The sequence below is a fragment of the Hipposideros armiger genome, unplaced genomic scaffold (assembly GCF_001890085.2).
Source record: "Hipposideros armiger isolate ML-2016 unplaced genomic scaffold, ASM189008v1 scaffold_152, whole genome shotgun sequence".
Lineage (NCBI taxonomy): Eukaryota > Metazoa > Chordata > Mammalia > Chiroptera > Hipposideridae > Hipposideros > Hipposideros armiger.
The window spans coordinates 1,530,982-1,556,352 of NW_017731502.1; the positions used below are offsets into that span (position 1 = coordinate 1,530,982).

At 37.9% G+C, this 25,371-nt stretch overlaps 1 protein-coding gene across 1 annotated transcript in view; it reads right to left on the bottom strand.

The window, feature by feature from the left end:
• Nucleotides 1–25,371, bottom strand: part of FANCD2 (FA complementation group D2) — a 57,486-nt gene that overhangs the window by 23,804 nt on the left and 8,311 nt on the right. Inside the window, exons 7-26 of the mRNA XM_019651116.1 lie at nucleotides 24,960–25,012; nucleotides 23,149–23,227; nucleotides 21,061–21,185; nucleotides 19,844–19,931; nucleotides 18,590–18,694; nucleotides 18,001–18,101; nucleotides 17,234–17,342; nucleotides 16,962–16,997; nucleotides 13,392–13,535; nucleotides 11,752–11,886; nucleotides 10,448–10,570; nucleotides 9,170–9,280; nucleotides 5,729–5,838; nucleotides 3,994–4,054; nucleotides 3,247–3,366; nucleotides 2,763–2,836; nucleotides 2,325–2,471; nucleotides 1,690–1,790; nucleotides 1,149–1,264; nucleotides 10–118 (exon numbers count right to left, since the gene is read on the bottom strand). Coding sequence (XP_019506661.1) covers nucleotides 10–118; nucleotides 1,149–1,264; nucleotides 1,690–1,790; nucleotides 2,325–2,471; nucleotides 2,763–2,836; nucleotides 3,247–3,366; nucleotides 3,994–4,054; nucleotides 5,729–5,838; nucleotides 9,170–9,280; nucleotides 10,448–10,570; nucleotides 11,752–11,886; nucleotides 13,392–13,535; nucleotides 16,962–16,997; nucleotides 17,234–17,342; nucleotides 18,001–18,101; nucleotides 18,590–18,694; nucleotides 19,844–19,931; nucleotides 21,061–21,185; nucleotides 23,149–23,227; nucleotides 24,960–25,012 — 2,047 coding nt within the window. The remainder of the gene's footprint in view (nucleotides 1–9; nucleotides 119–1,148; nucleotides 1,265–1,689; nucleotides 1,791–2,324; nucleotides 2,472–2,762; nucleotides 2,837–3,246; nucleotides 3,367–3,993; nucleotides 4,055–5,728; nucleotides 5,839–9,169; nucleotides 9,281–10,447; nucleotides 10,571–11,751; nucleotides 11,887–13,391; nucleotides 13,536–16,961; nucleotides 16,998–17,233; nucleotides 17,343–18,000; nucleotides 18,102–18,589; nucleotides 18,695–19,843; nucleotides 19,932–21,060; nucleotides 21,186–23,148; nucleotides 23,228–24,959; nucleotides 25,013–25,371) is intronic.

A 25,371-nucleotide genomic window follows, 5' to 3' on the forward strand; every position in this document is an offset into this window, starting at 1 on the left:
TTCCCTTACCTGCCAAGTACTTTTCTAGGATTCTCTGTAGCTCTACAATGTGCTTTAACCGGGTGAGCACCTTTCCTGCCATCTCAGGTGACGTTTGCCCACAGAAGGCATTTACAACCTGCGAAAATACAAATTCTATTCTCATACTTTGAGCTGTTCAGATATTAACCTTGTTTACATTGTTCATCCAGAGCTAAAAGATGCTCTTTGGCAGCAGGGTCTGTGAATTTAGTCTGTAATGTAAAGTGTTCTCAGCAAGGTGCTGTAGAGGAAATGCCCTGGGCCAATACAGGAGATCTGACTTTTCATCCTAATTCTATTTATTACAAGTTAAGTAACAGATGGAATAGCAGAGTGGCTAGAGAGCACACACTTTGGTGAAACAAGTCCTATTCTGCTACTTACTAGTTGTGTGCCCTTGGCCGAGTCTTTAACCTTTCTGAGCTTTTATTTCTTCAACTATAAAATGGGAGTGCAGTTGTTATATGTTAAATAGTGTAAATAAAGAAATTAACCCAGCATTTGGCACAGTAAAAATGTTCGATAACTTTTAATGACTTTGAACTCTCTGTACCTGCACTTCCATGTATAAAAAGGATAACCACTCTTGCCTACGTCATAATATAATTATGAGAAGAAGAGATAATTCAAGTGGATGAACATTCTCAGAAATAATATGCATGAGAAAAGTGTAATATAGATGTAAGATGTTACTATCATTTTCATCATTTCATTTTCCTTATTATACATTTCATTAAGTACCAATATGTTCTAAAGGAAGGGGACAACTACCGTTCAATTAATCTCACTGAATCGAAACGTTATATACCTGTGCAAGGATGAATAATATTTTCACAGTGGAGAAGGTGAAGTTATTCCAGACAGAAGTAAGTGAAGTAAGTATATACTGTAAGAAGGTGTGGAGGTAGTAAACCATGGGCAACATTTTAAGTGAATTCTAGTATTTCGATTTCTCTACATCAGAAGGTACATACAATTAGGGAAGAGGGAGACCTAACAGCTGCAGAAGTACACAGGGTAAGTGCTTGGTGGAGACTTTTTAGGGACTCTCATGAGAACCAAGAAAATAGTTTCCTTTTGAGAGGAACTACAGATAATAGGTGAAATGTTCCACTAATTCTGCTCACCTCTCGGAACCAGTTGAGAGTAAGATATATGAGCGAACACATGAACGAACGCTCTTTAACAGACATGGACTCCAGCCTCTCTCCAGGCTCCAGGTCAGTGAGGAATATAGGACAATCTGAAAGAGAACAAACATATCTAACTCCTTTTAGTTCAACTCAACAGAACCTGGATACTGCCCCTAGAGCTAGCTCTCTTTCTACCTATTTTCCCCTTTAACTTGTATGTGAAGATCAAGCTTTGATCAGTCTCAAAAATACTTCCATATTATGCAGCAGTCAACAAATATAATTAAGAAGTCTTTGCAACAATTATTGGGGCAATGACCAGAAAGCAACATGGAACTACAATAACAATTGATACGTTAACGTGATGGAATTCTGTATGTATTATTTTGACTTTGGAACTCCATTATTACTGCTATACTAGTCTGTGAAGTTAGAAAATTCCTTCCCACACACACCATGAATTGGTCTGCCCTTTCCTCAAGTTTACCAAAGAAAAGTTACAAAGAGGAAAGGATCTGATCATTTCATCCTATACCTAATAAACCATCAATCTCCTCCAAGTTTCCATTATGTTGTCTCGCCACACAAAGTCTCAGTAACCGGAAATAGGGAGGCAGGCACAACGGAGACACCAATCTGGGAAGGAAAAATCCATTTCTAGATCACAGTTTATAGGCATATTAGTCCACATTTATAGGGAGCCCAATCTTATAATTAAATTGAGTTTTGCCCAAAATAAATGTCTACATTTAAGAACTTATGACAAGAAACTTAATGGATACTCAGCAAATAAGTAATAAATAAACTGAATTGGAAGAAGATAGAAGGTGGGTAGAATGAATGCCCATACGTTAGGAGAAACGGAGGTAAGATGGAAGGAGGGAGAGTGCCAGAGATAAAGACAACTATGTCCATGGGAGGGAAAAAAGAACAGAAAACGAAAATAGCCTCACAGAAACCTGGTGGCTGTCATGAGGCAATGCAAATCCCAACCCCAGGGTCCAAGAAAAAAAACAAGGCATCTACCCAATTCTCACTAACCCATCCAAATATCTCCCGTCTTGAAGAGACCCTTTTCTATCAAGTTCCTCACAGATTCCAAGAACTGTGGAATTCCCTGTGAATATTCAAAACACTAGCAGAGGTTTTAGAAAAGAAAAGTATACTGACTTGTTGTCTGAGTCCTGTGAAGTCATTCTACTCCCATCTTTTGCAAAATCCTGAGAGAATAACAGTGGCAGGAGGTTGATGGCAATCCCATCACAACTATTGTATTCTTCTAGTCCATAGAGAGCTTTCACAGGAAATGGATAGTCACTGTGGAGAGAACCCAGAATCTTATGCCCCCAACTCAAGAGTATGCAAATCTATGGGGGAAACCACTAGAACAAATCAATCTCCCCTATTATGAGGAGAAATGAGAAACCGGAGAAAGAATAGTGGGGAACCTTTTAGCAATTCTGGAGCTGGGGGTTCTAGAGTTGGAAGGAAAGAAGCTATGGGAATGGGCTAGACTTGGCTGAGGTCAAGGGCAGTCTGATGTCTGTACCTGCTACTGACATAATTTCTTCACCAGTACAATCAAGTCAGTGAGTAAACAGTACTTACCCATTTGGAACAGCACACAAGTCCACCACAAAGGCATCTTGGAAATCATTAAGGATGGTCTGCCCAACCCATTCCTTCAGGAAGCAAACAAAAAAGGCTGTGTAGTCCAGGGTGTGCTTGCTATGAAGCCCTAGACAAATTATGAACCTTTCTAAGCCTCAGTTTCCTCATTTCTAAAAAGGAAATAGCAATAATACACACCTAATTATTATGAAGTAGCAAAGACATAATGCATGAAAAGTGCTTAACACAGTGCGTGGCGTAGAATAGATGCTGGCTATCAACATCATCAACAACAAAGTTATCAACACCTCACCATTAGTGGACAGGCCTGGGACAGAAGTCAGAACAGCCTCCCCAATTAGAATGTGGGAGAGCTCACAGAGTGATCTATTTTTGCAGTGCAACAGAGGGAAAGACTTGAAGAATGTACCGTAAAGAGCCCTCATGTTTTGTTGCTCTAAGAAAAGACACTTGGCCTTACCAGGACTTTTGGAGCCAGCTTTCTTTCTTGGAGCAGGTTGGCAAATTCATCGTAATAAAGTGCAGAGGCCTGAGGAGACTGCTCACTGCAGGAATGAACCAACTGCAGTAAGGAGGTCACCTGGAGCAGTGAAGAGAGGGTGGTTTGGCCCTTGGGCTGCCAATGCTTCCTAAACACCATCTAGCTATTCAGTAGGATTTCCCTTTCTCGATTTCACTGGCAAAGCTCTTACTACCTCTCACCTGAGGTTCTCCTGAACCTCTGAACCAGTCTGTCTCTTTCCAATCCATCAGACACATGCAGCCAGACTAATTTTTCGAAAGCAAAGCTTGGATTATGCCATTTCTATGCTAAGAAACCCTTAAGGACTACCTATGCACAAAAAATTAAATCAAAATGCCTTGATTCACATTCATGGCCCTCTGTTTTCTATCTCCAAACTAGCTTTATCTCCAACTTTCCAATTATACTCACTTGTCCCTATGCTCTAGTCAATCTGCTATTCTTCACACATGGCCCATCTTTCTTGCTCTCTAGGAATTTATGACTTAATTAGGGAGATTAGACAAATACAGAAATAAATGCAACCCAAGCCAGTAGATGATAATTGCCGTACGAGTGGTACAAATCATAAAAGCTATGAGTCTAGGAAAACATTTTGAAAAAAGCTGCACACTTTTTGGTAAAGTGACAGTGACCAATATCAATTCCTCATAAATGTATCCAACTACATTATTAAGAACTCACCTGTGTGTACTGTTCATTGCTCAGGTCTGTTTTCCCTTGGGTCAAACTGGAAGATCTACTTCTAAAAACAAGGGATTTTAGCTTCACTTATGTAATATTTTATAACAAACGGCAATAAGTTTAAGAATCCTGCCTTCCCTGGGATGGGGGTGGAGATAAAAGTGCATGAAGGCACAGAGTATTTATTTAGGCCATACAAACTATGGATTAGAGCAAACAATGGCTCTCCAGACTTTTTTGAAGGGTACACTAAAATTAGTAATAATCACAAGAGCAAGCATTGGGCATTGTTCTAACCATTTAATGCTCTCAACAACTCTATGAAGTAAATACTACTATTATCTTTATTTCACAGATGTGAGAATACAGAGGCACAGAAAGGTATAGTAACTTGCCCAAGATCATTCAGCTAATAAATAATGGAGCCAGTATTTGACCCCAGGCAAGAAGTATGGCTCTGGAGAATGAACTCTTAACTAGTACATTGTGTAGCCTCTAAGGATTACTAATGCTGATTCTAAGACTGTCTCCTGAGGCCTCAGGAATTCCTGACAAATCACTTCCAAGGAGCATGAACTATACTCCAACATCATTTAGCAATGGCAATGTCTTATCAAGCCCCAAATCTGATACTTCTTTAGATGCAACAATTGTTGCATCAAAGTACAAGGGCAAAAAAATCCATAGGAATACTTTATTTGTATCAACCATGATGTCCCAGACAGGAATAACACAGCAATAGAGAAACCTGTGTTGTCTAGTGCTTGGAATAGAAGCAGGTGCAGAAAAATGCATCTCAAAAGGATCAGGGTTCCCCTTTTGTGGAAAAATTTCTAGAACTTTTATTTCTTGGCAATCCCTAGGTTTTTGGGGTTTTTTTTTTAAAGATTTTATTGGGGAATTGGGGGAGGGGAACAGTGCTGGGAAATTGGGGGAAAGGGAACAGACAAGTTGCTGTCCTTTTCTTCAGTCTAGTTGTGGAGGACGTTGCTTCACTGGCCCAACTTGGCACCATCATTGTGCTCTTCCCGGGCGAGGCACATCAGTTGCCGGCTCCTGGACGGCTGCTCACAGCGGCTGCTGGCCACTCACGCTGGCTGCTGGCTACACACGGTAGCCCATGGCAACCCACTGCCACAGGGGCTGCAGCCTACGCCGTCGCCAGTGACTCATGACAGCCCAGCTCCAGGTTGAGCTGTTGTTCAGCATCTTAGCTGTAGAGGGCAGTGTCACTGGCCCTCATATGTGGGATCCGAACCGGGGCCCTCTGGTGTCCCAAGCCAGTTCTTAACCAACGCGCCACTCGGCCAGCCTGGCAATCCCTAGTTTTTATTTATCAGATTACAATGACTGTGATCACAATTCTGTAAAAACTATATGTGGTAGGGCCGGCTGAGTGGCTCAGTTGGTTAAGAGCTTGCTCAAGAGTGAGAGCTCTGAGCAACAGGGTAGCTGGTTCGATTTGCGACCCAAGCTGAGCTGCCGACAGGTGGCAGGATGGCTCAGCTAAAAAAAAAACAAAAACAAAAAAACAAAAAAAACTGTATATGATATATACAGTCAAGACTGGAAAAGGACATACAAAAGTAGCAACAAACATTTGCTCACTTCTCTTATTTTATGATTTTAATGTCTACTGTTATAATGATGTCTACACAATGTAATACTTTATTTTGTAAGGCAGCAACTTGATTAATTGAACTTGAGCCACAGAAGTCCGAATTTCCATGCATACCTGTCTGCCGCCATGATGCCAGCCATTGTGACAGCACCAATAATACCAATAAGTTTGTACTTGAATATGGTGCTAGAGAGCTGCTTCCGTACCACCAAATGCATGTCATCCTGCAAGGAGACAATGATAGAGAAAAATGAAGATGCTGGAATGGTACAGCAAAAGGGCCTACAGATATCAGAGCCAAAAAACCTAGAACACCAAGGGTTTATCATTTACTAACTATGTGGCCTTTGGCAAGTAATTTGATCTCTCTGAGTCTCAATTTTCTTCATCTATAAAATGGGGAATGTTTTGAAAGGATCAAAGACAAATTATGAAAAATTCCTAAAACAATGCCTGGTGCATGGCAGACACTCAATAACAAGTTATTATTGTTACTGTTGTGATAGCTGCTCAATAAGCATATATGAATTATCATAATGTTGTTGGTTGCTCAGCAAAAATAATGAAATAGAGAAAAACACTTAGGAATAAATGTGACCAAGGAGGCAAAAGGCTTGTACATTAAAAACTACAAAACATTGCTGAAAGAAATTAAAGAACTACTAAAAAATGAAAAGATATCCCACGGTCATAGATTGGAAGACTTAATATTGTTAAGATAATGATACCACTCAAAGTGATAGGCACATTCAATGTAATCCTTATTAAAATCTCAATAGCATTTTTTGCAAAAAGAAAAACCCATGCTAAAATTCATTTTGAATTTCAAGGAACCCCAAATACCAAATAGCCAAAATGACCTTGAAAAAAAACAAATTTGGAAGGCTCACACTTCCCAACTTCAAAATTACTACAAAGCTACAGTACTCAAAACAGTGTGCTACTAATGTAATAACACATATAGACCAATGGATAGAATCCAGAATCCATAAATAAATCCTCACATAAAAGGTCAAATGAGGGCCAGCCCAGTGGCTCAGTTGGTTAAGAGCGCGAGCTCTGAGAAACAGGATCGCCAGCTCGATTCCCACATGGGCCAGTGAGCTGCACCCGAGCTGAGCTGCCGCTGAGCTGCCAACAGGTGGCAGGATGGCTCAGCTGGTGACAGCACATGCTCCTACAACAAGGTTGCCGGTTCGACTCCTGCATGGGATGGTAAGCTAGCCCATCTGTAACTAAGATTGAACACGGCACCTTGAAGTGAGTGGCTGCGAGCTGCTGACAGGTGGCCGGATGGCGAATGGACTTGGAGCTGAGCTAGCTGTGCCCTCCACAACTAAGACTGAAGGACAACAACTTGGCTGTTCCCCTTCCCCAATTCCCCAACACTGTTCCCCTTCCCCAATTCCCCAATAAAACCTTTAAAAAAAAAAAAAAGGTCAAATGATTTTCCACAATGGTGCCAAGACCACTCAATGGAGAAAGGATAGTCTGTTTTCAACAAAAGATGCTAAGAAAACCAGATACCCATAAACAAAAAAGTGAAGTTGAACCCTTACCTTATGCTATATACAAAAATTAACTCAAAGCAAATCAATGATCTAAGTTTAAAAGCCAAAAATCTAAAACTCCTGGAAGAAAACACAGGGGAAAATCTTTATGGCTTTGGATTTGGCAATAGTTTTTCTTAACTAGGACACCAAAAACTCAGGCAACAACAAAAATAGATAAATTGGACTTCATCAAAACTGCATCAAATGACACTATCAGGAGTGAAAAGACAATCCACAGAATCAGAGAAAATATTTGTAAATCATGTATCTGGTAAGGGATTAATATCCAGAACATATAAAGAATTCCTACACATCAACAACGAAAAACAATCCATTTAAAAAATGAGCAAAGGACTTGAACAGATGTTTTTCAAAGAAGATATACAAATGACTAGTAAGCACATGATAAGATGCTCATCGTTAGTCATTAGGGAAATGCAAATCAAAACCACAGTGATATACCACTTCACACCCAGTAGGATGGTTATAATTTAAAAATAAAAAATAAGTGCTGGTGAGGATGTAGAAAAATTGGAACCCTCAACTGTTCATGGGAATGTAACTGTGGAAAACAGTTTGGTGATTCCTCAAAATGTTACAGAATCACCACATAGACTCACCATGTGACCCAGCAATTCTACTCCTAGGTATATACACAAAATAATTGAAAATGGGGACTCAATGAGACACTTTTACACTCATGTTCATAGCAGCATTATTCACAAGAGCCAAAAGGTGGAAAAAGGCCAGTGTCCATGAATGGATGAATGGATAAACTAAATGTGGTATATACATGCAATGGAATATTATTCAACCATGAAAGAAATGAAGTCCTAAAATATCCTTCAACATAGATGAACCTTGAACATACTATGCTAAGTGAAAAACAAGCCAGACACAAAGACAAATATTGCATTATTCTATTTAAATGACATACCTAGAACAGGCAAATTCAGAGACAAAAAGTAGATTAGAGGTTAGTGGGGGTGGGGGGAGAGAAAAGGGGAGTTATTGTTTAACGGGTATAGAATTTCTGCTTGGGATGATGAAAAAGTTCTGGATATAGATAGTGGTGACTGTTGTACAACACTGTGAATATACTTAATGCCACTGAATTGTACACTTAAAAATGGTTAAAATAGTAAAATGTGTCATGTGTATTTTACCACAACTAAAAAATAAAATGACAACATATTAATGATGTGAGGCAATCTCCAAATGCATTGCTAAATGAAAAACTCAAGATGCAGAGCAAGAGGGTAAAGAGTGGAATACAGGTAAATACAAGTTCGTAAATGCTCAAACATCTCAGAAAGCTATGAAATGGTAAAAGTGATTGCCTTTAGAGAATTAGATCCCTAGAGGACTGAAAGGGAAACTTACTTTTCACTACCTTTCTATATCTTTTGAATTTTGTACCATGCATATTACCTAGCCTTTTTTTTTTAAACCATTTTTTTTTTTAATTAAAAAATGGCGCTGGTTATTCAAAGTCATAGTTTAGTATGGATTACTGCCACAGGGTGGCACCAAAGATACAAAAGAGCTATGAGTTATGATTCCAACCTAAATCTCTTCTCTTATTTTAGTCCTTTGCCTGACTTTTTCAATAAATGGTGTCCAAAAATGAAAGCAAGCCCAGGTGAAGTTCACGTTAGATGTAGATATTCCTTAGGGAACAAGAGAATTCTCTGTGCCAAGGTACTCAGCATAGAACCGAATGGCTTTTCTTACTCAGTTTCATAGTTAGCTGATTACAGACCCATTTCTACCCTAACAGAGTAGGTTCCTTAAGGGCAGAAGGTCTAATATACCTAACATCTCAGTGCTTGGCACACAGTAGGCACTTAATGTCTGTGGTAAGAAAAGAATAAACAAATGCTGGAGACTATGGTTATGTACTCTGTTTCTACTACTACCCAGGCTGGAGTGATGTTTTTTTTTTCCCAGTAAATTTCAATAGAAGAGGTTTAAAATTCCTTCTCAACACACTGCCTCTTACCTGGATATGACTGCTGCCTCCATGCTGTTTACTAAATGTCAGTGTACTGAGAATATAGAAGAGTTTTCGTATTTGCTGAGGGGACATTTTATCCAGGTAATCTAAAATGCCCTGTGGGGGGGGGGAAAATGCCAACAATGTGGTTAACAACTAACATTTTATTTCCTTTAAATCAAAAAACATTAAATCCTTATAAGAGGTATACATAGATAGCCAGGCATCTGTTCCACAAAAGCTCAAGTTCTCTAAAGCTATGTATGCTCAGGGACCAGAGGGCCGACATTCTGCTTAGTCATCCTAACATACCTCCTAGTTCTTCTTATTCTTTTTCTCCACCCTTCCCTTTTTCTTAGTGAAAACAATATTCTGCCAAAAGTCATGTCTCTACCTTATTTCTTATCGCATCACCCCTCCTCAGCTTCTACTCCATGAATTATTTTTTCTGAAGGGGTCACAGGGGAACTACTCACTTTCTGACCTTGGGCAAAGCCTCAGCTTTCTCATCCCTAATATAGGGATGACATGACCTACAGTTAACTTGCAAAGCCCAGATTTGATTATGTCAACTCCCTGTTAAAAACCTGGACGAGGTCCTTAATGTCTACAAAATAAAGGTGAAACCCTTTAGCATGGTATCTGGAGCCTTTCATAATCTGTCTCTGTCCTATGTCTTCCCAGTCTCACCTCCCACCACCTCTCACCATATATCCTATTCGCCAGTCATGTTAGTCTACTTGTCATCCCTCATGTACACCATGGACTGGGTGCCAATTTGTTTCTGTTCAAACTGCCCTCTGCCTACATGTACTTCCCTTACTTTCTCTCATCAACTCATTCCCATCCTTCAAGAATCACTGAAATGCTATCTCCTCTTTGAAGATGTCTTCAGCTCCCCAATCCAAATTAATTATTTCTGCTCTGTTGTATCTAAAGAACTTTATTAGAGGATTCATCATGTTGTATTTATAATGACTTGCTTATGTGTCTTACTTTCTATCATTAAATGTCAGAACTAACTTTTGTATGCACAGCACCCAGAATAGAGCCTGACACATAGTTAAGTAAAAGAAGTACTTGCTGCATGAATTAATACATAGATAGGTGAGTTATTGTTTTCTATTATTTGCCCATCACCTCACCTCCTTCTTGCCCCCTCCTATCAATTATAGTTCTCAATGTTTAGAGTACAAAATAAATTGTTGCTAACAGATAGTAACTATCCCTCAGATATATGCAAAAAAGAAAAATGATCCAATAGATGTCAATAGGACTAGATACCTTCACAAAGACAGCATTCAGCCTCATAGCAGTAAGGTTTAGAACTAGGAGGACATCCAATGCAGTATCAACTTCGGTTTCATTCCCACTGCAGATATGGGTCACTAGGGCACCAATCACTTCCTATACAGAGATGAGTCAAAAGGGCAGTGTGAAGCAAAAATATGGTAGGGCCATCTTAAAGGGGTTCATGTCTGAGGCTATTCCAATCTCAGCTTGGTTAAAATCCCAACCAACCCTAACCCATAGTCTAATTTTATTTAATGTAAATCTAATTTACATTAATGTTGGATTCAGGGGGTTTAGGATTATGCCAATCTAACTACGCTACCATTTGGTCATTTCCCATAACTTATCAGTGAGCACTATCTAAGCCCTGCTGATTTTGTTCCTTGATGTAGTCTTTCTCTTTCTCATATGGGTTAAATATTAGCCTTTAAATTGTAGTTGTACTTAATCTACAAAAAAAATGGCACTTAAAGAGTAAAAGATTGTGAAAGTTTTTATCGGTTAGACTTGTATGTTTCAAGCAAACATGGGTTATGATAGTGTTTTTAAGACATTAAGATGGTTCCCAAAAATGTTTTAAAGGCATTCTCCCTTTCCTTTATACTGCTGCTCCATACTGAGTCGTATGGCTTTCTCAACTGCAATAGCTAGCTCATGCCAGCTAAGTCAATTGCCCTGTATTAAATTTTTATCTTCATTTTTAAGAGTTCCATTCAAATGTGTTTTAATATTGTTAATAATAGGCATAGCATATATAACAAATACAGAATAAGACACTTCGTTCTTTGTTTTTATAACCACTTTCCACAAGTACAGCCCTCCCTCTCTGGATATGTGCTATTAAATTTTGTGTCTCATGTTCATGAGAACAGGTTTAAGCCCTCTGTCTTTCTCCTTCATTTGTTTTTTTGCCACATTTTTTTCTAGAGCACTTGAGGATCAACTGGCAGTTGATTATTTGCTACTAAATTTTAAAACTGTAATTCCTGTACTGTGAAAACTACCTGTCAACCCCACCCTTTAAGCTGTGGTTTACTTGAAGTACACTGGATCTGGATCTTTATTTTAGACTTAGAAAATTTTAGAGCTCAAAACACAGAGTTAGAGCCTCCAGTCCCATCTCTTCATTTTATTGAGACCAGGACTAGAACTAAGTTTTCCCAACTCCCAGTTCAGAATTCTTTCTCCTTCAATGCCTCCAACCAACAAGAAATAAACATCAGATCACATGCAAGTCACTTGGAATTGCGTTTGTTCCCTTTTCCCTCCTTTCCAAAATAAATATTTCAACATACCTGCTGGCAGTAAGTGTCAAAAAATTTAAATGCATATTTGTATAGGAGACTGCCAAACAAAATTATACTCTGGTCCAGGGAGTGCAACAAATTCTGAGCCAGCGACAGAATCGACGGACAAAGATCCTTAAGAACCTTGACAGGGAAAGAGGAGAGAAGAAAAAAAAGCTATGGGAGAAACTTAGTATAGCACCAAGAGTTGCTAACCCTTATGGAATGTGAGATTTCTCCTCACCAACTCTCATTTTAACTTAAGGAACCTTAATCTTTGTTTTACTCAGAATAATCGTTCATAATTCTGAGTTTTCTCTCAGGATCAATGGGATTCAACATAAAAATAACAATTGACCTCGAAGCTCAAATTATGTTAAATTACAAGCCTAATAGCACTGTTCCTATCTGCACAATTTGGCACTAGAATCCATGTCTTCTAAATCAGAATGTCCTCATTCAATCATACTGCCTCCCTGGGGATATACTAGGCCTGCTCTGCCGTAGTTATGATGTGAAATCAATCTATAAGGTTCAATGCTAACTAAATTGATTTCTTTTAAAGAAGATCAAGAAGAGAATGGTTCATGACAGTGTTTTTAAGATATTAAGATGCCTTAACGGACCCAGAGTAAAAAACCTGTTATTAAGTTATTAAGTCCAGCTTCTTTATGGATATCATTACAATAAAAAAAATCTTAAATTAAGCATTGAACTGGGTATAATGCTTTACTGAGGAAAATGTAGTAAAAAAAATTATATATGGTTTCTGCTCTCTAGAAAATTATAGCCCAAAACATATCTTTGTCAGAAAGAACCATAAGATAAAATAATACAAACATTAAATTCATTTCTAAATACAAAATCTTAAAGACCCAATTTCATTTTTCCATTAGTTCCTATGCCAAGCCCCAAACCACTGGTCTACCAGTTTTCTAAGAAGGTATACACTGTTAAAATCCTAAATATTAACCTGAAAACACCATTACTAGCTTACAAAATTCTAATTTGAATGGTTTACATCTCAACATAAATGATCATCTAAGGTCACAGTGTTGAATGGCCAAATAGTTATGGTTCAGTTGATGCATAATTATATCCCTACTAGCATTCCTTTGGTCCTGTTATGCTCAGGGTTTTAAAAAAACTGCTTAGAACAGATACAGAAGGCAAGTTTAACAAAGCTGCAGGTTACAGAGCTAATTAAAATGATTACTGCAAAATTAAGGTGCAAGTCTCAATGGATTTGAAGTGAACAAGATGGAAATTTATATGGGAGCTGTAACGCCTTCCATTTTAGGTTAAAAATCAAGTTACATAAAAGTATATAATTAAGACCAGAATTCAAATACTTCTACAAAAAAAAAATTGGGGCTCTAAGCTCAACATAAATCAATTTTGTGACCATTTTGCTAAAAAGATGAAAAAAAAAATCTTAGGTTGGCTTTATCAACATCATAATATCTCAATTAAGGTAAGTAAAAATCCTATAATACTTTGAATCCTATAATGTTTTGAAATACTGAACTCCCTGTCAAAGATCCACATCCAGCAAAGGTGGTATTGTCAGGATTCCCACTGGGTAGGAAAGGTTAAAACAACCTCTCTGTAACTTTCACAGTAATGTTGTCCAATTTTCTGACACTTACAAAGCAATGAATACAAAATGTACTGTGCAGCAGCTCTTCTTCAAAGCAGCCTGATCGAATCTTATTTCTTAGCACCCTCTCAATGTACTTCTTTGTCTGAGTGTTGGTGCTATAGATGATGATAAGCATCGCCAGGTCAAAACTCTATTGTCAGGAGATATGCAACAACAGGAAAATAGTTTAATAAATCAGTACATTTACTACAATGAAACAGCAGCTCTCAAATGTTTCCCATTGAAACACAGAATGGATGATACTCATTTGCTCAACATGCCCCTGTGAGAACCTACATTTTCACAAACCCGGAAATATTTTTCAGAGAAACAAAGTGCCACAACTATTAACCACTGGTATCTTTAAGAAAACACTGGAGTACAAGTGAAAGTGATATTTTAGAAATAACTGAATATTTTCATTTATTAAAGAAAATGATTAAATCACTTGCCAACATCAGTATATATTTTCATTATTATTAGGAAAATTACGTTGTGTAAAGTTGGAGAGATTGTAAATGTCTGTCAATATGAAAAAGATTAAATAATTATGATAGTCACTTTTGGAATATTATACAGCCGTTACAAAGAATGAGACTATTTTTTGACAACCTATTGAGCAATAAAAAAAATAGCAACCTGCAAGACAATAATCATAGTAACATTCTATTTTTGTAAAAACAATAGATTGGGGAGGGCGGGTTATCACTTTGTGAGGAGTGAAATGTCTATCACATTGTTTTGTACACCTGAAACTAATTAAAAAGAAAGAAAAAAAACCCAATAAATAAGTACATATAAGAGTGCGCATGCCTGCACTCACACACATATACAACTTGTGTATGAATAGGAAAAAAATCTAGAAGAATGATTATGCTTGAACAACAGGACAAAAATTGGGAGGAAACTTTATTTTTAACATTTTTAGATTCCTTGTGGGGAGTTTTTCCCTCCCCAATTAGCTTATATTACCTATGTTTTTTAAAAAGGTTAAAAAGTCGAGCAGGACAAAAAAGGAAAAAAAATTACTTAGAACTCACACAATTCAATAGCAAAAATAACAAACCAATTAAAAATGGGGAGAGGCTCTGAACAGACATTTTTCCAAAGACACACATCTTTTCCAAAGATGGCCAACAGGTACATGAAAGATGCTCAACATCACTACTCATCAGTGAAATGCAAATCAAAACAACGAGATATCATGTCACAGCTGTTGGAATGGTTGTTATCAAAGAAACAAAAAATTACAAGTGTTAGCAAGGATGCTGAGAAAAGGGAACCCTTGTGCACTGTTGGTGGGGTTGTAAATTGGTGCAGTCACTATGGAAAAGAGTACTGAGGTTCCTCAAAAAATTAAAAAAACTAACATATGGTCCAGCTATTCCACTTCTGAGTATTTATCCAAAGAAAACAAAAACACTAATTCAAGAAGATATTGGCGGGGCCAGCCGAGTGCCGCGATGGTTAAGAACTGGCTTGGGACACCAGAGGGCCTTGGTTCGGATCCCACATATGAGGGCCAGTGACACTGCCCTCTACAGCTAAGATGCTGAACAACAGCTCAACCTGGAGCTGGGCTGCCATGAGTCGCCGGCGACGGCGTAGGCTGCAGCCCCTGTGGCAGTGGGTTGCCATGGGCTACCGTGTATAGCCAGCGGCCAGTAGCCACAGTGAGCGGCTGTCCAGAAGCCGGCAACTGATCTGCCTCACCTGGGAAGAGCGCAATGATGGTGCCAACTTGGACCAGTGAAGCGACATCCTCCACAACTAGACTGAAGAACAAAAGGACAGAAACTTGTCTGTTCCCCTTCCCCCAATTCCCCAGTGCTGTTCCCAATCTCCCCTAATTCCCCAATAATAAAAAAAAGAAAAAAGAAAAAAAAAAGATATTGGCACCTCCACATTCACTGCATTATTTACAATAGCCAAGACATAAAAATAACCTAAGCATCCACTGATGGATGAATGGATAAAGAAAATGTGATATATCTTGCCATTTGAAACAACATGGGTAGACCTTGAGGGCATTACGCTAAGTGAAATAAAGCAGAGAGAAAGACAAATACTGTATGATCTCACTTATATGTAGAACCTAAAAAAAACAAACAACAAAAAAAAACTAGTTCATATAATACAGAGACTAGCGGTTGCCAGAGGCAGAGGGTGAGGCATGAGCGAAACTGGTGAAGGGAGTCAAAAGGTACAAATTTCCAGCTATAAAATAAATAACTCATGAGGATGCAATGTACAGCATGATGACTATAGTTAAAAATACTGTATTATATATTTGAAAGTTGCTAAGAGGTTAGATCACAAGAAAAAAACAGTCATAATTGTGTGGTGATGAATGTTAACTACTTATTGTGGTGATCATTTTGCAATACATACAAATACCAAATCATTATGTTGTACACCTGAAACTAATATGTCAATTATAGCTCAACTAAAAGAAGATATTTTAATAAAGGTTAGGTGTTCTAATTAAAAAAAACAAAACAAAATTACTTGGGGCATCCCTTCCTAAAGGTCCCACTCATTTAGATACCAAAATTGAGACTGAGAACAAAATATAACTACTAAAAGTGAAAATGTAGAAGCATGCAAAATGTTTTTGGCATAATATAAGGAGAAAAGAATCAGAATACAAAATTATATTTATACAATGATTAGAAATCTGTAAAAATAGGTATGCAGGTAGCCAGGGTCATGCAAAAATAAAAGCAGTTGTGTTAGTATATTTTTATTTTTTCCCCCCACAAAAAGTTATTGACTTTTTCATTGCTTTATTCAATATCATAAAAGTTTTTTAAATAGTCATCCAATGATTAAATAATCAAACTAAAAAAACCTCACAGGGGCCGGCCGAGTGGCTCAGTTGGTTAAGAGCTCACTCAAGAGTTTGAGCTCTGAGCAACAGCGGTCCGAGTCCCGGCCCGAGCTGAGCAGCCACTGAGCTGCCAACAAGTGGCAGGATGGCTCAGCTAAGAAAAAAAACAAAAAATAAAACGTCACAAAATAAAATAGATTCCAACTAAAAGAAAACCTTAAAGGAAACCAAGCAGTACATAAGAAACTCAATAATCTGGCTTCTAGACAGAAGAAAATATTTCCAGAATTTAGACAGATTCAGTACCATCGCCTTGACAATGGATGGATTCATTTTGATCAGGTCTACATGGGCAAAGGAAAGCCATTATCTTGACAAATTCTGTTTGGTGGAAGGGAGGGCAGATAAAAAGACTTGTCTCATTATCCAGGGGACTCATTTTCACCTTCTCATCAGTGGGGACTTGGCTTCATTAACTGCAACTCACTATGCTTGTGTGGAATGTCAATATTTCCCATTATGGATATTTTAGGTTTATTTTATTGCCAGAATAAATGAGTAGGGAAGACCATCTGACAAGTCACCCCCACTCATATCATCTTCCCCAGACAGGTAATATTTATTAGCAGCTACAGAGGGCACAGAAGGGATGACTAGAGAGAGCAAAAGAAAGCAGGAAAAATGCACTAGCCAATTTTAGTAATTTTAGGTCTGCAATACTTAAAATTCATAGTACATGAACATTACCTTGTGTTCAGACACTGGGGGAATGTGTTCAATTGCCTGGAAAAACAAGGGTCACAAATATATTACAACACATAAGTAAAACACTTCCAGCCTTATTCAGCATGCTCTGTTCTCTTACTTGAGAACCAATCTGCTCACCTGGCAACATCACCTATCATTTCTACTTCAATGACTTTTAAGACTTTTATTTCAACCTACCTTTACTTATACATCTGTCACTGATTGCCACCCATTTTCTTTTTAATGTTTAAAGTTCCAAAGATCTCACTCACCTTAATCCAGGCTTCTGAAATGGTTTTCTCATATCTCACTGCCGACTTTATTACATCAAAGAGAAGAAAAACACAGTCCTGATGGCTGTTTTCTTGATTTCCTGAAAAACTACAAGTAGCAGAAGGGGAAAAAAAAAATCATTCTTCTGCTTAACAGAGAGGAACCTGTAAGATCTGGATTCCTGTTTACTAGCCAATGTACCTTGAAACAAGTCACAACTACATTTGTAAAATGGCTAATAAACTTCTGCAGTCTATCAGAGACTGATGTGAATAGTCAAGAGAATACATACATATATACATACACACACGAGTACGCTATATCTATGTATCTACACACACACACACACACAAACAGGGTGCCAAAAAAATGTACATTTTAAGAGATGTTATCTATGCTTAAGCAGTAGTTTGCCGTAATCAGAAGTGTCTGGATGCTGATGGTAACCACTTTGAGTACCTCTTGTAATTGCAGAAGTCAAACGTGACTTGTATTCATCTTTTGTTATCAGTATATATTATTATAAATAATAGTTTTTCCTTTCTTAAAATGTGTAAACATTTTTTTGGCACCGTGTGTGTGTGTGTGTGTGTGTGTGTGTGTGTGTGTGTAATTTAAAAGATGTATACAATTACATGAGTGTGATATTACTACCACTATTAACAATTGTCTGGTTAATATCTGCTGTCCTGGTTACAGGATAAATGTCAGAAAACTTCCCTTGCCTATGTGAAAAAAAGGGTGGTAACTGTTGATAAGCTTATACCTTATTCGTACTTTATTTTTCAACTTGCTTTGGGAAGCCTGCAACCATAACGGCAAAATAAAATGCTGCAGATCCAACTTCTCCCGAAGCTCAGAAATTACCTGTGGAAAACAAATATAAGCTACGTGCATAATGTACACGCACAGTCCACTCTCTCAATAGGATAACCATAACAATCTCCTGAAAGATTGAGGAAGTAGAATTATTAAATGTTAGACAAGGCATTCTGAAAAAGAGAGTTGGTGAAAATACCTAATGCAAGTATAGTATGTCATGCCTTTCAAAATTCCAGAACTTCTTGAGGTATTACACTGAAATAGCAAATATAACCTATAGCATCTTATGTAGAACAATAAAACTGGTTAGTAGCTCCATTCTCTCCCCTAAATACCATCTGGATTAATCAGCATTATCAATTAGTTTGGGGACAGAGAAAAACAATTAGAATCTATTAATTTAAATAATTTATCTTCATCTAACTTCGTGTTTTTCTGATTGCTGAGTGAGTTTCACAAGGTCACCACTGCTTTTCTTTGTAGTCTTCAGGATCTAGCACCCCACTGGTGTTTGTTAGGAAATAATAGGGTACCTCAAGTGCATCTGTGGCTGTTACAGAATGAAGAATGAACTTGATTATCACAGGTAAATCGTCCAATTTGACAGATGACAGCTTATTCATCATCAACTGACGGACCTAAACATAAAAAGCATGAAAACCTTAAATATTTTCATCTTAATACCTCAACCTACTGACTTGGCAAGTAAAATTAGAAAACTTACTTCTCTCACTCAGTTTTCTAACTTGCAATTTAGAAAGAAAAACGCCCTTGTTTTATTTTTTACCAAATTACAAGCTTTCAATTGTTAACACCACAGCTTCTTGTAATAAATGCATTATTACCTTACATTTTGGAGCCTGAATTTTTCACTGGTTAGAGGAAGGCATAAAAAATTGTGATTACTAAAGGGGAGCAGTTTGAAAATATTCAGGCAATATAGATGATTTCTACTCAAACTTACTGCTTAAAACAGGGCAGCAAATTTATCACAGTATGGCATATGAAATTCATCAAAAAGAAAAGAGAGCTCAAAAGTCATTCAATATTGTCTCAAAAGGAAATTGTTTTATTTTTATTTTTTATAAAGATTTTATTGGGGGGCCGGCCTAGTGGCTCAGTTGGTTAAGAGCTCGCTCAAGAGTGCGAGCTCTGAGCAATAGGGTCGCCAGCTTGATTCCCACATGGGTCTGAGCTGGCAGGATGGCTCAGCTAAAAAAAAAAATAAATTTTATTGGGGAATTGGGGGAGGGGAACAGCGTTGGGGAATCAGGGAAGGGGAACAGACAAGTTGATGTCGTTTTGTTCTTCAGTCTAGTTGTGGAGAATGTCGCTTCACCGGTCCATGTTGGTATTATCATTGCACTCTTCCCAGGTGAGGCAGATCGGTCACCGGGCCCTGGATGGCAGCTCATGGCAGCTCACTCTGGCTGCCGACCACTCACGCTGGCTACCAGCCACTCACGGTAGCTTTACAGCAGCCCACTGCAGTTCCACTGCAGCCTATGCCGTCGCCAGTGACTCATGGCAGCCCAGCTCCAGGTTGAGATGTTGTTCACCATCTTAGCTATAGAGGGCGCAGCGTCACTGGCCCTAATGTGGGGTCTGAACCGGGGTCCTGCTGCTCAGAGCTGGCACCCCAAGCCAACTCAACCAGTGCGCCACTCGGCCGGCCCTCAAAAGGAAACTTTTATTACACACAATTGCTCCAAGGCAATGACTGACTAACATTGGTTATGAAAGGTGAGAAAGCTAGCTCTGCTTCTGGAAAGCAGAGTCTGTCCTACCGTAGACAGGAGCTTTGGGTCAAGTCGGAGGCTGGAAAGGACGTCCAGGATTGGGACAGTGAGTGAAGTATTCTCTGTTAGAAGGTCACTGTGCACGGCGGAAAAAGAAAAGTTGTGCAACTTTTAAAAGAGCTGGGCAGATAATGACTTGGGAAAACCACTCAAGAGTATGGGAAGAAAGGATATAGTTAGTTCCCAGTAAATGTCTGTTTATAGTATGTTTCATTAAAAATTTTGAGTAAAAAAATGCTCATCATAAAAAATTCAAACAACAAACAGAGTAGAAACAAGAAACCCTCCCTCACCATGCCCCTACCCAGAGGTAACCCACTATTGAGTTTGGTACATATCCTTCCTGAGAAAAGGAAAAAGAAAACTTACCATTACAATGAAGTGTAATAAATATGATAGATGTATGTGCAGGATGCTACAGGAGCACAGGGTAGAGAAGGACAGGGATAAATTCTAAGAGGAGGATAAGCTAGAATTAAGCAGGTAGAGTAGATGATATAGTGCTACACCCAGAGGGAGTGTCCTGTCCAAAAGTATAAAGGTAAGAAATCACTAAACATTTTTGGAGGTAGTTCTGCAGACAGCTATAGAAAAGGGAGTATTACAAACCAATTTTTTTTAACTACTACTTCTAGGATAAGCAAGAAACTGCATTAAAATAGAAACATTATTAAGTATATTTTTCTCCCCTTAATTACTACCTTACCAATTACTATTTTTCATTTTTTACTCTAAATTTCATCATTTACTATAAATGATAGTAATCAGTGACTCTCGGCAGTGGATCTGATGCAGCAATGTGCATTGGAATGAATCATTTAGGAACCAAAGTATGTAGATGTTCGATAAGCTCCACAAATGATTTGGATGTGCAGACATGATTGAGGACACCTGGGTGGAGGAAATGCTAATGAAGCAAAGGGATCATGTGTCAATCTCCATAGACCAAATTTATATAACTAATCCTAAACCAGACTTCATATTTGCAACAGATAATATGAGTATATACCTTTAAAAAAAAGTAAATGGATCTACTTGTATATACTCATTATTAGAAAAACAATCAAATCTCATACCCTACTCATAGTAGGTAAATATCATCCTCTATCATATAAAAAGGAACACGTTACTACTCTTTACATGCTGCAATGATAAGGCTCCCAGAGTACAGTCCTGCTTAGAATGGCAACAAGGTGCTTACTCACCTGAGCTCTTTCCCCACATCGGCATGCTGAGAATCCCCTAGGATCTCAGGGAGGCTAGTGATGAAGTCATGCTGAAGGTACTCTGGAGCAATACTGATCAGCTGCATGATCTTGGTGGTGAGATCCTGCAGTGGAGGAGATTATTAGAATTGGAGCACATTATAGACTAGAGAAAGACTTCCAATTCATGAAATGTAGAGCTGGAATTATTTTGTGTACAATATAACTATACACACACTCTAACTCGAAGCCTAAACTCAGAGTGACCCAGAAATTTTCACACATAAGATGGTATTATATAGAAAAAAAAGTAGGGTGGATGGTATATTATTTAATCGCTCTTGTATATTTTATTTCCATTTTATCTTCACAACTCTATGGAGTTTCTGTAACAATTCCTATTTTTAAAATGTGTGGATATGTGTTGTTCAGGATACACAATTAATAAATGGCAGACCAGGGCCGGCCGAGTGGCTCAGTTAGTTAAGAGCTCGCTCAAGAGTGCGAGCTCTGAGCAACAGGTTCGCCAGTTTGATTACTGGCCCAAGCTGAGCTGCTGCTGAGCTGCCAACAGATGGCAGGATGGCCCAACTGAAAAAAATAAAAATAAAAATAAATGGCAGACCAAAATTCCATCCCAGATTAAGACTCCAAAGCTCATGTTCTTCCAAGTAAAGATTTACCCTTGGACTATCTGACAAAAATTAATAGAATGATTTTAAGAACTCTGGGGGATATGTTCTCAGACAGCCAGTGGCTGCCTAAAACCATGGGTAATACCAAACCCTATATATACTATGGTTTTCCAATACATACATACCTATGATTAAGTTTAATTTATAAATTAGGCCCAGCAAGAGACTAACAATAATAATAAAGTAGAACAATTACAATATACTGTAAAGAAAATTATGTGAATATGGTCTGTCTCTCAAAATACCTTATTGTACTGTACTCACCCTTCCTGTGATGATGTGAGGTGGTAAAATAAAATGCCTATGTGATAAGAAGTAGTGAAGTGAATGATGTAGACATTATGATGTAACATTAGGTTACTATGGACCTTCTGACAACAGATCAGGAGGATCATCTGCTTTAGGTGATGCTAGATCATCGAGTTATGCAATGTCAATGGTTGGCTGTCAGAAGCAGAAAATGTCAATAGTTGTAAAAATTTAATATTTTCCAATCATGGCTGAACATAGGTAACTGAAACCACAAAAACCAAAACTGCAGATAAGGGGGACTGCTGTATATAATTAAATTAAAACATTTGCAGTAAAGTAGGGTGGCTTGGGATCTCATTGCTTTTGAGAAATAAAACAGTAATTTCTATACTTTAAAAACTAAATTTCTTTCCAAATATTTAATTTACTTAATAAATGATATCTAGTCATCATAAGTAGGTAAATTTCTCTCTTTTTTTTTTCTTTAATTTTATTGGGATATTGGGGGAGGAAACAGCGTTGGGGAATTGGGGAAGGGGAACAGACAAGTTGCCATCCTTTTGTTCTTCAGTCTAGTTGTGGAAGACATCGCTTCACTGGCCCATGTTGGTATTATCATTGCGCTCTTCCCGGGTGAGGTAGTCACTCACCAGCCATTGAACGGCCGCTAACAGCGGCTCACAGCAGGTCACGCCAGCTGCTGGCCGCTCACGCTGGCTGCCAGCCACTCATGGTAGCTCACGGCAGCCCACTGCAGCCCCCTACGCCGCCGGCAACTCACGGCAGCCCAGCTCCAGGTAGAGCTGTTGCTCACCATCTTAGCTGCAGAGGGTGCAGAATCACTGGAACTCATGTGGGATCTGAACCGGGGTCCTGCTGCTCAGAGGTGGCGCTCCCAAGACAACTCTTAACCAACGTGCCACTCGGCAGGTCCCGTAAATTTTTTTTTTTTTTTTGAGAAATGTAAAGGGTGAAATACCCATGATTCTCAAATTATTAAAGCTGAAAAAAGTTAATGGACGAATAAAAAAATGTGAATTTTTGTTTAGAAAGGGAAAAAAAACCTCCAAATTCCAAAAGTTTGCTTAACTGTGGAAAACACTCTCTAAATTTAAGAGAAAGAAGAAGTCCCAAAGCCTACCCTGCCATCCATAACTCTGTCAAGCCATTTCAGTTGACTGATGATGAGTAGAGGCATGCTGATTCCATCACAGTTCACTCTAAAATGTTAGGATGAGAAGACAAGGAACTTAGCCTTTCTGGCTTATACAACAGCAAACATTAATACTGCACAAAACATTGCAGCCATTCAATTAACATTTACTGAATATTTACTATGTGTTGTGCACTGTGATAGACACACAGGTGGTTAAAAAAAGCATGAGATAAGCATAGATAACATATACATTGAGAAAAATGTCTGGAAAAAGTTGAAATCTGTTAACCGTGGCTACATTTGGGGAAGTTTCACATTCTGGAGAGTATCTCCTAAAATAATTTAAACAATTTTAAAAATTACAGATAATAAACTTGAAGAAATTGAGTAAGATGAATATTTTAAAAAGGTAAAAAAATTATATCAATGTGATGAATAGTGAAAAAGGTAATCATCTACTGCTATGGAAACATGTCAGCTCAAATTAGATTATGTTTGTGAAAGTATTGAAAACCATTTATGGAAGAAAAAATGTTGGCTCAGCAGTTATTCCCCCCAAAGTGACAGCCTCTGCTTTCCTCCCAACCTATAATATCTAGTTTTACACCACCCCCAGTTCCTTTACGTGACAACATTCTCGGTCTTTGCTTACTAGTCAAATTTAACTGCTGGAAAAGACTTAGTCAGGGCATAAAGCATCTAGTGAGCCATTCAGGTAAAGCACTACATTTTAAAAGTAAATCTTCAAATTTATTATTATTGTATACAACACCCAGAAAAAAACACATATGAAGAAAAAAAAAAGACCTATAATCCTGTCATTCAGAGATATCCACTACTAATATGCATATGTATGTGTACCTATGTGTATGTGTGTATGGATATACCTTTTTTTTTAAACAAAATACTGGGCTGTACTGTAAATACTGATTTATAACCTGACTTTTTTTTTCAATTAATGTGCATTATTAAATAGTTCTCTTTACAATTTTTAATGTCTACATGATATTCCATTGCGTGGATATACCCAATTTACTTAACCAATATCCTATAGTTGAACATCTCAGTTGTTTACAATTTTTGTTATTTTAAACAGTAATCTTATTCATTAATGTTTTCATTCACAATTATTATCTTAGGATAAATTAGGAGACATGGTTGAGGATTAAAGGGTATGTAAAATCTAAGGTTTTGATACACAACCTACTACCCTTCAGAATGATTGAACCAATTTATGTGTTCATCAGTGATGTATAAGCATGCCTATTCATTACACTCAACAAGGGAGATCCTTTGAGAGTGGAAAAAAATGTAGTTTTAAATTTGTCTTTGATTATTAATGAAATTGAGCATTTAAAAAAAATGTTTGATGTTCTTGCATTTCTTTTTTGTGAATTGTCTGCTCATGACCTTTATCTACTTTTCTATTCTGTTCATTTTTTCCTTAGTTCTTTTTTAAAGTAAATTTTTTAAAAGGTGGTAAGTAAATTTTTAAAAATAGTACACTATAAAATTGAAAAGTTAAAGAACAGAATTCAGAAACTATCTGACTCCAGCCAACTGGCTCCCTTCCTTGGAGACAACTACGATTACCAGTTTATTGTGTATCCTCCTGGGAATATGTATTTTTCTAAATAGATGAAATTTCAAAGACACCATCATAAAATTTTAGTAGTCACTTAAGAATCTGGCATCATAAATATGACCTTCAGAGAAACCAATGATGCTTTAATCTTTTCAGACACAAACTTAAGTAAACCAGGGTACTTTAAGCATTCCAGAATACCTCCACTTACCTTTCAAAAAGAAATTCTGGCAACTTTTCAAATAAGGTTTTGATAATTGCAGGCTGAAAAAAGAAGACATAGGGAGTTAGGAGATGGTCTCAAAATATACAACAGGAATGTATCATTAGCCATAATTCTCTCCAACAAGCACTCTTACAGGAAAAATCCTGCTATAACAGAAATTTCTTTTTCTTTTTTAAAGATTTTTATTGGGGAATTGGGGTGATGGGAACAGAGCTGGGGAATTGGGGGAAGGGGAACAGACAAGTTGCTGTCGTTCTTCAGTCTAGTTGTGGAGGATGTTGCTTCACTGGCCCAAGTTGGCACCATCATTGCGCTCTTCCTGGGCGAGGCACATCAGTCGCTGGCTTCTGGACGGCCGCTCACTGTGGCTACTGGCTGCTCACGCTGGCTGCTGGCT